Here is a 12661-nt window from a genome sequence, read left to right as displayed (position 1 = left end):
GCCATGGCATGTACCAGTTTCATTTGATGTTTACTTTTATGGGCACAATATTTTCTTTATTCCTGGTTAGTAAGAGTATGATGATACAAAAAACATGGTCAAAGTAAATACAAGACTGCTGAGAATACTTAAAATAAAAAGGAGAATACAAATTTAAGAAATAAATACAACTATTTAAGTAGCTTAATAAGCTATAACACGTGTGCACATGCATACGTGCACAAGTGTGAGACAGATAAGAAGATATAAATACACTTGAATAGCAACACATTTTGATTATTATTTCTACATTATGAGGACAAGTATAATTTTGATTATCCTCAGACATTAAGAAATATGGAAGAGCCATCAAATGCACAAATTAGGTCTATAAGTATGTGAATGATGATAGAAAAATGTCTTTAATCAGAGAAGACCTGTGAGTCTTCCACAGGACTTCTATATGTCATATTAAAAGTACATTCACATTTTTCTTTAATATAAATTAGTTTAGCCCTTAAAAGAAATAATTTTTATAAACATTTACACAAGCACTTTTATGTCAAGAAGACTATGCAAAGTGTGAATAGTCTGAAACAATATGGCAAGCAATTTTCAACATTTCTACAGATTTTGTGGAGCCATGGAAAAACAAAGCCAATTGTACTGTAGCTACTCTCCTAAATCATAGGATGCATTTATTTTCTTTGATGTACCAATAAGTAAACATTTATTACTAGAATTTTTCAATATGGTGGCATTGATTGAATAGTTTAATTTTAGTTTTTCAAAGTCAATGCAAAGAAATTCTTAAGAAATCCTGAGAGTGAAATGTGACTGAAAATTTGATTTTGATCACTTTTCCCCTCAGGTGTGCTAAACCATCACCTTTTTCAGAGCTATGCTGAAGAACAGCTTAGAAACAAAGGAAAAACTATCATAATTGAACTCAATAGGATTCAGGAATTTTTATACCAATTTTTGTTCCATTAGGATGCTAAAAGGTAAAATAATTAGGAGGAAAATTATATACTAGTTAGACAATTATACAAGCCTAGAGAAAAGACTTTGAAACAACAATTAATTCTGGGAACTCAATTAATCATAAATAAGAAAAAGCAATGTCAGAATTACTTTGATAGTTCTAACTGTCATAAGGGCAAATTCAACATGTTGAAAAAATCTGGGGTAGAAGTACCTTACAGAAACACCAATGGAGCTTAAAAACTTTGCAATTCATAACTAACTGCTTTTATAGAAGAGAGCTAGTCTTCACTGAAGCCTCTAAATGCTTTATACAAACTTAAGATTTTTATTTGGAACAAGTTTAGGTGTTTTAAACCTGATTAAATGGTAATTAGCTGTGTGGTTCAAGCTGAATGTGTTCTCATTAAGCAGTCTTCTTGCTAATTTTTTCTGATTAAGCTGTAGCCATTATCAACCAGTGAAAATAAAACATTTCCAGTCCAGTCCAGCCCAGATCAGTTAGAGTACTCCATAGCACCAGTATCTGTGAAGAATCTTTCATTTCCAAGTCCATTTTTGACTTTAAATACACAACAACAGTGACACGAAAGTCAAATTTTATACACTCAAATGATTTTACAACTTCCCCGATAATAAGTCGATAAAATGTATTATTCTGGGCACAGAAAGAACATTGTGCAATGACATCATGATTTGACTTTCCTTCACACTGTCCAAATGGACATGCTGTGGTTGATTTTTTGTATCTAAGGACCAGATCAAAAAAACTCTGTAAACTCATAAAGTTTGCCAAGATTATTAGACCTTTAAATAAAATTTAAATACTATCTGCATCTCTCAGGTTTAAAACTCAGGTAATCAAAGCACATTTAAATGCTTAATCAACAAAGAGAATGACCATAAAATATTCATCACAGTCTGTATCAACACTTGGTTCCACTTGGAGCATAGAGGGCTCGTACAGGTCCAGAAGAGAAGCCATTGTGCTTTTCATGCACTTTTTTATACTCTTCTATCCTGAGGCAAATTAATGATGTAAAATATTATTCTCACAGAGTCCTATAATAGCAATTATAGGGTTCTGCTGCACATCAGAAGGTTTTCTGAGAAAAGCACCTTCTTTACAGCACCACAGGAGATGAAAAACATTCAACTGGCGCACAGAACTCTATTCCAACATTTATTATTCCATTATTTTTCACCATGGCCCTATGTTCTCATAAAATAACTATCACTACTGATCTTGGTAAATATACAAAGGTCTGAGATCAGTTACATCTTTGATAAGTATATAAAATATACAACTACAATGAATGAGAAGAAATGATGCAAATTTTAAATTCAAAAAGGTTAAAAAAAACAATTGAGCATATTAATGCAAACAAGAAAGCATGAAAGAATGCCTTAGAGTAATAAGTAGCAGCTATATATAAACCAGATGTGGGCTTCACACAATTTTCAGATTTTGGGGATTAATTTGCTTTTTTGAAATTATTTAGAGAAATGAACAAAATCATTTTAAACTACCCTGTGATGCAATCTCTAAAGTGCAGTACAAGGAAATTAGTAAACAAATTAAATTTAAAATGTTTCAAATTATCATGTTCAAAACATTGTATACAGTAAGTACTTTAAAAAAGTATTTTTCCCTAAAAAGGGTGATTTTCTAGAAAAAAGTTAAACTAACTTATTAAAATATTGATTGCAATTTAGTACATAATGTCTATAAGATCATGAAATCTTATCAGTAGAAAAAAAAATGTTGATTAGATATCTTATGTGGAATAATTAACACAATCTAGGCATCTGATATGTTATTATTACTAAGATATCTGTCTTCAAGAAATAGAATTTTCTATTTTTCAAATTGAAAAGCTTAAAAAAAAAAAAAAAAAAAAAAAACAAAAATCCACCTAACAACAACAAAAAAAATTACCAAAAAATAAAAAACAAAGTCAAACAAAACCCAACTACCTAAATTGCTAAGGGGCCAAAGTGGAAAATCTTTCTACAAATTTGAAGACTAAGCTGACCTAATGTAGAATATCTTTTAAAATAATTTCATTCCTGACATTATAATACCAGATTGGATTCCAACTAATGAGCAGAAAATCACCAAAACCTAGCAATGAAAATTTGTTTGTAGGAATGTAGTTGAGATTTTTTATTAACTGAAGGGAGGCCAAAGACCAGTGGCAAAATGGAAGGAAAAAAATGAAAACAAAAAACCAGATTAATTATCCAATGAATCTGAAAGAACAGAAAGTACAAAAGATAGTAATGTGGTCCTGTTCGTAATACTAATAAAATATTTTAAAACCGGATTCATGTAAATATTAGAAAGTACACATTATTAATGTATGAATCTTAAATGAAAAAGACACAAAATGTAGAGAAAGAGACAATTTTCATTAGCTTCATTTTTGTCCCATAAAAAATTTTCACAAATTAGTGAAATTGGGTGAATTTGATATTTAGAATATGGCAGTATAATTTGAAAAAAAAATACTGTACATGTAATTTTGAAAAATGAAGTTAATATGATAATGTATTCAATCTGCAAAATATTAATAGAAACATCACAGTTACTCACTGACTCATGTTTACAATAATATTTGGTTACATACCTCTAAACATTTTTAACAACAAAAAGGTGTATTTTTTTTAGCTTCACAAATATTTTAAAAAAGGCATTCATACCGTCATAAATCCGTCCAGCAAACCTGAGTCAGGCTTCGGTGGTGCTTGCAAGCGCTCCATAGACCACTTCTCAATGATAGATGACACCTGGGTGTTCTCTGTGTTTAGAATTCTGAATCCAGTCATGTTAACACCACTGTACCGATAGGGCTCCACATCCAGGGCAAACAGGTCCTGGAAAAGTCACCATGGTATAAATTCTGTAATACACTGCAATTTTTATTTCGATTGTTGGACCATCTCCCCAGATGAGAGCATGGTAATTTTTCAGTGCTCTTTATGTCAGGAAACGTGTTCTGCCTCTCTGGGGGCCTGTGTCTGTGAGCAGGCAGCGTGGCTGCCCTTATGGTGGGAGTAATCTGTTCTCAGAGGAAGGAGACCAGACTTTCAGGAAATGTTAGTCCAGCTGCAGAACTGTATCTACTATGGGGTAGGCTAAAATACTATACTAATTAATATCTAGAAATTTTCAATTTCTATATATTAATATTAATAATATTAATATTTCTGGTAAGTTCTTGAACTTACCAGAAATTAAACAAACATGAAATAATGAAATAAACTGGACAAGAGTTTCCTTGAGCTTTCACTCTCAGTGAAACTTAAACATGTTAATCTTAGGAGGATAAACTGGTGGAGGAGAGTAGGCAGGGAGTGGGGGTGGTGGTGAGCAGGGAAAAGCAGAAATGTACATGGCTTTAAATTTAATCAAAACCATTTTTTCACTGTCATCAACATACTTCCAAATATGGACATTTCTTTGGTTGGGAATTCATCTTTGCAAGAATAACTTTTGCCAATTTATATGTTTTCAGTATATCTGTGTATGTGTGTGTGCACAGTTAGCCCTCAAATGTACACAGAGGGAAATATAATCTATAAAAAGTAAAACAATTCAAATTTTAGCTCAAGAAAGTAAATTCAAGGTTATCCTAGTGCTTTGATCAAATCCTAAGAAGCAATGTAGAAACAATACTAGACTTCAGGAAAATCAGGTCTAAGATCAAGTTTTGACCAGGGGGCAAAAAAAGCTGTAATCAAGGTTATACATAATCTATTCTTTCCCTATAATGTAATTTTGATTTATTGACAATAGAAATTTTCCCTGTAATTTATAGGTATTCATTAATCTAATTTTTAATTTAATTTTTGCTGTCAGTTGGCTTTAGGTGTAACACTTGCCTGAATCCATTTTGTTTACTGGCTAGAGCTGAAGAAGATCAAATATTGTACTACAGAAAATCCAAATATCCATTGCTAACATCACAAAGCCCATAAAAATATCAACCAGTTATCAATCACAACCCGTTTTTAATTCCCTAGCTAGTAATATGATTTACTTTCCCATTCACAATATCTAAGATGTGCAAGTTTCAAAATTCATTTAAAATAACTTCACATCCTCTTTTCAAAGAAATAAAACATTTTATTGCAAAGGAAATGTTTGACATAACAAGAACTACACTACATGTTTCTCTTTAAAAAATTATCTCACTTTTTATTGTACAAGAAGTGAGAACCTTGAATGTAAATTTTTAATCCAAACACATTTATGTTTATACTGGAACGTAATAAATATACACAATATTATGCATTTACTACAAATGCACACAGGTCAGTGTATTAATGAGCCAGTGCATTACATCCTGAATCAATCAAGAGGAGATTACACAGAAGACTGTTGTAAACACTGTGACTGGAAAATTTATTTGACAGGACTTTCACCATGTCAGGTAAGAAGCAATTAATATATAAAAACAACTAAATTCTGATGCTGTTCCAGAGCTACATTGCAAAATCAAAATCTCTGATATGTTTGTGCACAGTAAATTATCTCTTGATAATTCCAAGTCAATATAATACTCTTGTCTCCACTGAAAATGTAATGTTTTAATAAGTAAATAAGAACAACATAAAATTCTGATTTTTAAACAGAGCTTTAAGAGTGAGAATTCAATGCCAAAGGACAGCATAATACTCAAAGAAACAATTCTCATCTACAGCAAAAATTTTTAAAAATAAGAAAAAAAAACCTTCAAAACATCTATAATCCATTTTTATGGCAGGAAATCTATTTAGTGAGGGAAATTCTCTTGCATGAAATCCTAAATCTATAAGTGACAGAACAATTTACCCTTCTAAAATAAGATAGATATTTGTTCAGGGTATGCCTTTCAAATTCACAAGTTATTTTGCTTTCTATCCAACTAGCTATTTCATGTTAACACTATACATGAACTTCTGTTCTGTGATTCTGAGATGGACTCTTACCCTATCACAAAGGATTCATTTTCATAAGAGCTTAAACATGTATGTGATTTTAAACATGGGTCAGTTCAAGCATGGTTTTTCCAAGGCATATTTGTCTCACATTTGTCTCATGCTTTCCTTTTAAAAAACATCATGAACTGTAATCTAATTAGATAAAATTGAACACAAATTTAAGACAGACAAATGTGCACAAATCTGGAGACTGCAGTCTCTAGAATAATATTTTACCAAGGTTTAAACTTTTTCTTAGTTAAGCTGTGATGAGCAGGAAAAAGGTCTTCTACATGTTTGTTTTGTAAGGGCATTACATTTTAAATGCTCATTTATTTCAAGAGATAGATCCAAGAATGATAAAATCCCTTCTAAGTTACATTTACAGTGGACACCAAAGAATATTGCATAATTCATGTGCCTAAAAAGCTCATATGAATTGTTAAATAAAATGCTGCACAGATTCACACCAAATTATTCATGAATCATATGACAGAGAACTACCTTGTAAAATGTTGAATCAAAAATATGGAATATATGAGTAAATTTTAAAATGTCTTAATCTTCACATAGAAACAGCTAAAAGACAGAAAGGACAAAATGCATAAAACAAAGAATTATGAATTATACATTTAACCCTCCTTGATAGTTAAAAGTGCCACAGCCAGATGCTTTTTTCAGGTCTATCAGTTTTCAGGGCACACTGTTGAACAATAATTAAATCGTCCTGATGACTTTTCACTGAAAGTAGGAAAACTCAGCAAAGAAAACATCTTGCACTCACACCCCATTCCAGAGAGACCTTATCCACTTTGTTAAGCAATATAATTAGGAAAGTAATGTCTTTGTTGGATGTCATCACTATGTTTTCACAAGCCACTTACCAGTGTGGTAAAGATATAGTGATAGTATTCTGTCATCATCCCCATAGCTAAAGCCTTGAAAAAAATAAACAAAAGGTTAATGTTTCTGACGCCATATAATACATTTTTATCACACTCACATGGCAAATGAAACACTGCAAAAGAACACTACTAAGATGAGACTATTGGGTTGGAATTATGCTAAAATTAGGTCAAGCAAGTCATTTCTTAGCAGTTAGAGAAGATTACTGACTATTAAAGGAATTTATGAACCAGATCTTCTGATAGAAAGAATATTATTAGACTGTTTAGTGCAGTAAATGTGAAAGAGGCTTGTATTTTTACATACTAATGGATACATTAAGTTACAACACATAATTTGAGTCGACAATATTTTCATTCATTATTGAACCTTTTCTTTAAAATGAATCATCTAATAGAAATTTTTTTCTATTTTGATGAATGCATTTAGAAGAAGGATGCAAGCTTATATTATACATGTGAACATTTTTCCAACCATGGAAGAAAATTCTCTCAAGTCTAATTCTGAACAGCAAGAGAGATATTACTTAAATAAAAATTAACAAATATTCATAGAATCATTTATAAATTCAGGTATCTCTCAAGTACCTTCATCACTCTTTCCGTCTATGTAATACAAAGTAGTTTTTGATAAATTGTGCATTTTAAGAGTTCATGCTTTCCTTTCAACTGCATAAAAAATATTTGTAGATTAAAAACTATGTTTCATGATGTTTATTCACTAAGGGCATTTTCCCCAGAAAAGCATTTCTCTTCATGTTCTTCACAAAAGTTGTCTTAGTATTTTCTTCCTGCCCAGGAACTATCAAAATAATTCTTTGTCAAGTTGCTACCAGATGGACTTCTTAAAGACACTGAAGGCCACAATTATACTACTGTGACAATGCCAGAATTTGTATTAAAAAGAATTGTCAGCATTCTGAAGATTGTGGGAGCCTTTTATTTATAACATTGTCTGAAAAACTTATGAAATTAATAGTCTATATGATCTTTAAAAAAAATTTGAAAACTAATGCAAACATCAGTTTTAAATCAGATTTTATAATATTTTAAACAAGATTTTGAAAAAACACCACTTTTCCAAAGAATGCCTATACTAATGTATTTACAACTCCACAACAGTACTTAGAACTAGAGTATAGTGTTCCAGTAGAAATTAAATTCTCAAACACAGGAAAACCACATTCCCATAAGAAATATTACAACTTCATTGGGAACTCTAATCTAAAAACATTCTTAGCTTTTATAAGAACTTGTTTTTCACAAAACCAAACTGTCTTCCTCTATATGTGTATCACATTTGCAGTCACCTATATCAAAACTGCTTCTAATCAAGTTTTTCATGCTCCAAAGGATCCCTACACAACATCCTACACATGTTCCTTATGCTGCTGTGCAATGATGCTGTCTCTTTTCCAGGGCTTCCCGCTTTCACCTTCTCACTTCTCTAAAGATCTCACTTCTTTTTCCTCTTCAAACATTCTAATTTCTCAGTACTCATTATTACAGTGCTTTCCTAACCTTTTAAATTATGTATGGTTTCCCTGGTTGCCTGGTGATGTAGATAACAATGAGATTTGCCTCAATTTAAGTATGTTTGTCTGATTGATGGGTTTTTTTGTTTTACTTTTCATTACATATTTTTGGCCAGCAAATTGTAGTTGCAGTTTAACCAGGTTCTCTCTCTTTGCTTTCTTTATTTTCAACTTGTGTTGTCTTCCACCAGCTCCACTGTTAATCTTTCCAATTATCCTCTCAAACTGAAACTCCTTGTCACGTGTCCCAAGACTCATCCCTCCATTAACAGGGAAAAAATCTGATCAGTCAATAATTCAGAAATGGATATATAAATATTTTTCAATAATCACCTATAAACACTATATTTGGAATATTAACATTAAATAATATTCTCAACACCCCTTGAGTCAATTTCAATGGCAAGTGCTCACATTCAGCTTCAAAATTACAAATTTTGGGCATATTTAGAGCATTGCAGTATAGGACCCGAATGGAAAAGTAAAAATCTACAGAATCTGTATAACGATCTTAACATTTCTGAAAGACTTTTTTTCTGAACCTTCCCTCTGTAATCTGTAGGATAACCAGTGTGCTTTGATGAAACAGTTCACTATTTGATTTAAAGAGGCTTAATGCTCACTCTTGGGTCCTGGGACATGATTAAAGACACAATAGTTTTAATTTTGTTCCCATTTCCCTCTAGTCATCCATTTTTCACAATGCTGTATACTGTGAAATAAAAGAGATTTTTCACCTAAAAATTTCTAGGTAGTGTATAACTAATGTATCTCAATGGAGTTATTGTTAGTATTGCAGCTTAATATTGTCATCAACGCATTTCCCTTTTGCATTGCTTAGATTTTAAATATTTAGAATAATTAAATGTACAGTCAATGATTTGGTCTAAACAGCTAGAATAACTAGGCTGGCTTATGTTTAGAAAAAAACTCTAGCAGAGGTTTAAAATTACTAGGAGCTAATAAAAGTTTTTCAATCAATGAACAATAAAGAAAAGAAATTATATTATATATGTAGACTTACTAGCAATTTTAATTATACTCACAATAATACCTGTAAGTATCTCTAATGAGACACATATTTCCAACTCTTAAATACCTTTTGTTTTCAATTTAGACCCTACAGTTTTCCAGCAAACATAGAATAAACTTCAATTAAAGTCAATAAAAGCTATGCATTAGGAGTGTAGAATAGTGTTTCAGTTTAGGTAATCCTCCTATCCTCTTTATTGGAAGTCATAGCTTAACTAAAAAATTATGGGGAAGATTGTCTCTGAGCCAGTTAAATATTTGGAATTTTGCTGTATTGCACTTATTTCATCTGTACACATTATTTTCAAAGCATCAACCCAAATGTACTTGGGTGTTTTGCAGTTCCATTATTAGTGAAAGAGAATATGGATATAAAATATCAATTCTGTCCTCTCAATGGAAGACATTAAAGTGGTCTTTTGGTTACATACTGTTCAGATATCAGTCTCTGATTAGGAATACACATCCTAGAGGCCTCAAATAAAAACAAACATATAAATACATACATACCTATACACATGAAGATTTGATGTATAAAATAATGTTAACCAAGAATTTATAACCATGTGTTAAGCATCAATTCTCCAAAGTACCAGTTCTTCATAGTTGAAAGATTAATATGTCTTCATGTTCCTCTTGAACATAAATTATTTAAACTCTTTCATTATAAAAGCATAATTAAAGCACCTATCTTTTGTGTCACCAATAAAATTGTCTCTGAAATCCTTGGCTGGTTTTCAGTAAGGCCTGAGTAAAACTGACACACAATTTCCCTGCTTGTTAAATACCATTAGGTCTGGATAATACTTTTATTTATTAGGGATGAAAAAGATTAAGACATCTAAAGCAGAATGAGGATTACCTGTTTCAAGATGCCTGCTGCCATTTCATGGCTGCAGTCAAAGATTACGTGGAATTCTTTGCCTCTTTTCATCTCCTTTAGCAATGGCTTTGCATCTTTTGTGTCAGCCGGTAACTGACGGATTTTTAGTCTTAGGTTATATCGTGATGGAGCCTTGATGAGCTCTTGTAATCGAATGAGACCTTAAAGAAAACAGGAGTCAGGAAAATTATCAAAACAAGAACCTGAACTACTAGCAGGAGAATATACTATAAGCATTCAGTTTCCAGATTTTTTTCCCTTTCTCATTTGGTTAGAACTGATACACAAAAATGTTGTTAAAAAGAAAAATTAAGAAGTATCTGTACTCCCAACACTTTAGTACAAGTCTCTTTTCCCTTGATATTAATGGAGAGTAAGGAGACTCATTTAGGATTACCTTCAGACAGACAAATCTTCCTCTAGCCTTATTGTACAACTGTGACTTTCCTCTTCGAAGAACATATTACTCTAATTCAATTAATGCCATATCCCAGACTAATAGTTTTTAATCAGACTAGACAGTCTCCCAAATAATAAATCAAGTTTACATACAAAGCTGTGAATCATTTCAGCACTGTATAATACTCTCACATGAATATGTTCTCATATTTCTATACTGAATCACTTTTCAAGAACAGCAAGAAACAGAAGTAGCTTTACACTACTCTGCCAGTTTTGGAATTAAAACCACTCCAAAACAAAACTTACTATGTTTTTGGATGTGCTTTGAAATTAATTTGATTGTATGAAACATTATAGTGATTCATGATGTTCAAGTTTTCTGTACAAGTACTGAATATTTTTAATATACCAAATGTTAAAGGGAAGACTAACTGTTCTTTCTTGACTGTAAACTGCTCTTTCAAAGCATTCTTTACTCAAAACAGCAGAGTCCCTAATGTGTGTGTTCTAAGCATATTTTCAGGTGTTACACCAATCACCTTTGTTACACCTTTGGAGATGGGATGGATAGTAAAGCTGCCAAGAAAATTTGAAAAGAAAAGGAAAAGAGATGTTGTTTTTTTCTGCAGCAAGTTTAGATTACAAAATTTTGGTAAACAAATGTAAGAAAATACAAATTGACAGGTCCCTTTATCTATCCACATTGTTTGCACCAATACAATACAGTTTTGGTCTTTTACTGTAGATCCAAGATTGGTTACAGAATAGCAAGAAGTGTTTTCTTGCCTACAGGAATTTTTGAAGTAAATGTTTTCCAATACCCTAATGAATTAAGCATATAGTTTAATCAGTCTGAGAACCACAGAATATTCTGAGTTGTAAGGAACCCACAAGGACCATCAATTGCAGCTCTTAACTGAATGGCCCACACAGGAGTTGAACCCACAACCTTGGTGCTATTAGCTCTATCCTCCAACCACGATAACCTCAGGAAATGGCAGTGAGTGAAACCCAAGGATTTCAAAACTTTGAAACTTTGTTCTGTTCCAGAGAATTACCCAAGAATATAAGTCCTTAAAGGTCCTAATTGGGCTGTACAAGAATTAAAAAAAAAAAAAAAATTGTAATCTTCATAAATCTTATCGTTATTGGACTACCTCAGAGAAAGAAAAGATCACACCAAAATTTGAAATAGGAGATTTACAGATGCAGGAACTAGAGTAATTAAAGTTGACAAGGAGAATGCTATGATAGTGTCTGCCTTCTGTGTTACCTATGTATCTGATAGAGAAGTAATAAGAAGTGATGAGGAATAAACAAAGTACCACATTGGAAGGCAGTACAAAAGGTAGAAAACTACCAAAGAAACCTGAGTGTGACAATGTGGGGAAGAAAATCTGCAAGTGTACATTCCTTCAATGCACTGACTGGACCTCAGTGCTGGGACAGTACAGATGTGCAGGCAAGCACAGGAAGAAGTATTTATGATCTCAATAACTGTCAATTACAAATAGTACCCAGTGAGATTTCTCAAAATATATTTTAAGATAAATTAAATCTGAGACACAAGCAAATTCCAGGGTTTCCAAAGATATGTTTTTCTCCTGTCCTCATCAATGTGAAATAAAAATAAACCTTAAACTTTTAATGTGTAGTATTTTTCATAGCTTCTACATGTAGCAGAATATTTAATTTTAGTAATAGTTAGAGAGAGTACATCCATTTTTAAGATTTTAACATATATATGTCATCATGTTTCCAGCCACCAGTAAAGTTGTAAAGTTGAGATGGATTATGGCAGGGAACAAAACATGTTCCACTCTACTAAATGACTCACTTCAGCGGTCCACTTGGCCACCCACTAGTAGGAATCAATTCTTTACCGGCATATGTTCAACAGTTTCCAGCTTGCTGGGCTCTCAACAGGATGATTTTGGAAAACAAAACCCCCTCACTTGCAAGGGAGTGAGGAGATG

General features: G+C 32.1%; 1 protein-coding gene across 3 annotated transcripts in view; it reads right to left on the bottom strand.

Moving 5' to 3' along the window:
- Positions 1–12661, bottom strand: part of GRIK2 (glutamate ionotropic receptor kainate type subunit 2) — a 359554-nt gene that overhangs the window by 209619 nt on the left and 137274 nt on the right. For all 3 annotated transcript variants that reach the window (XM_063153074.1, XM_063153075.1, XM_063153076.1), the window contains 3 exons: positions 10263–10444; positions 6813–6866; positions 3667–3840 (listed from right to left, as the gene is read on the bottom strand). In XM_063153074.1, the coding sequence (XP_063009144.1) occupies positions 3667–3840; positions 6813–6866; positions 10263–10444 (410 nt within the window). The remainder of the gene's footprint in view (positions 1–3666; positions 3841–6812; positions 6867–10262; positions 10445–12661) is intronic.

Source organism: Melospiza melodia, chromosome 3, assembly GCF_035770615.1.
Source record: "Melospiza melodia melodia isolate bMelMel2 chromosome 3, bMelMel2.pri, whole genome shotgun sequence".
Classification (NCBI taxonomy): domain Eukaryota; kingdom Metazoa; phylum Chordata; class Aves; order Passeriformes; family Passerellidae; genus Melospiza; species Melospiza melodia.
The sequence above is the reverse complement of the archived record's forward strand: the minus strand, read 5'-3'. Positions and strand labels throughout refer to the sequence as shown.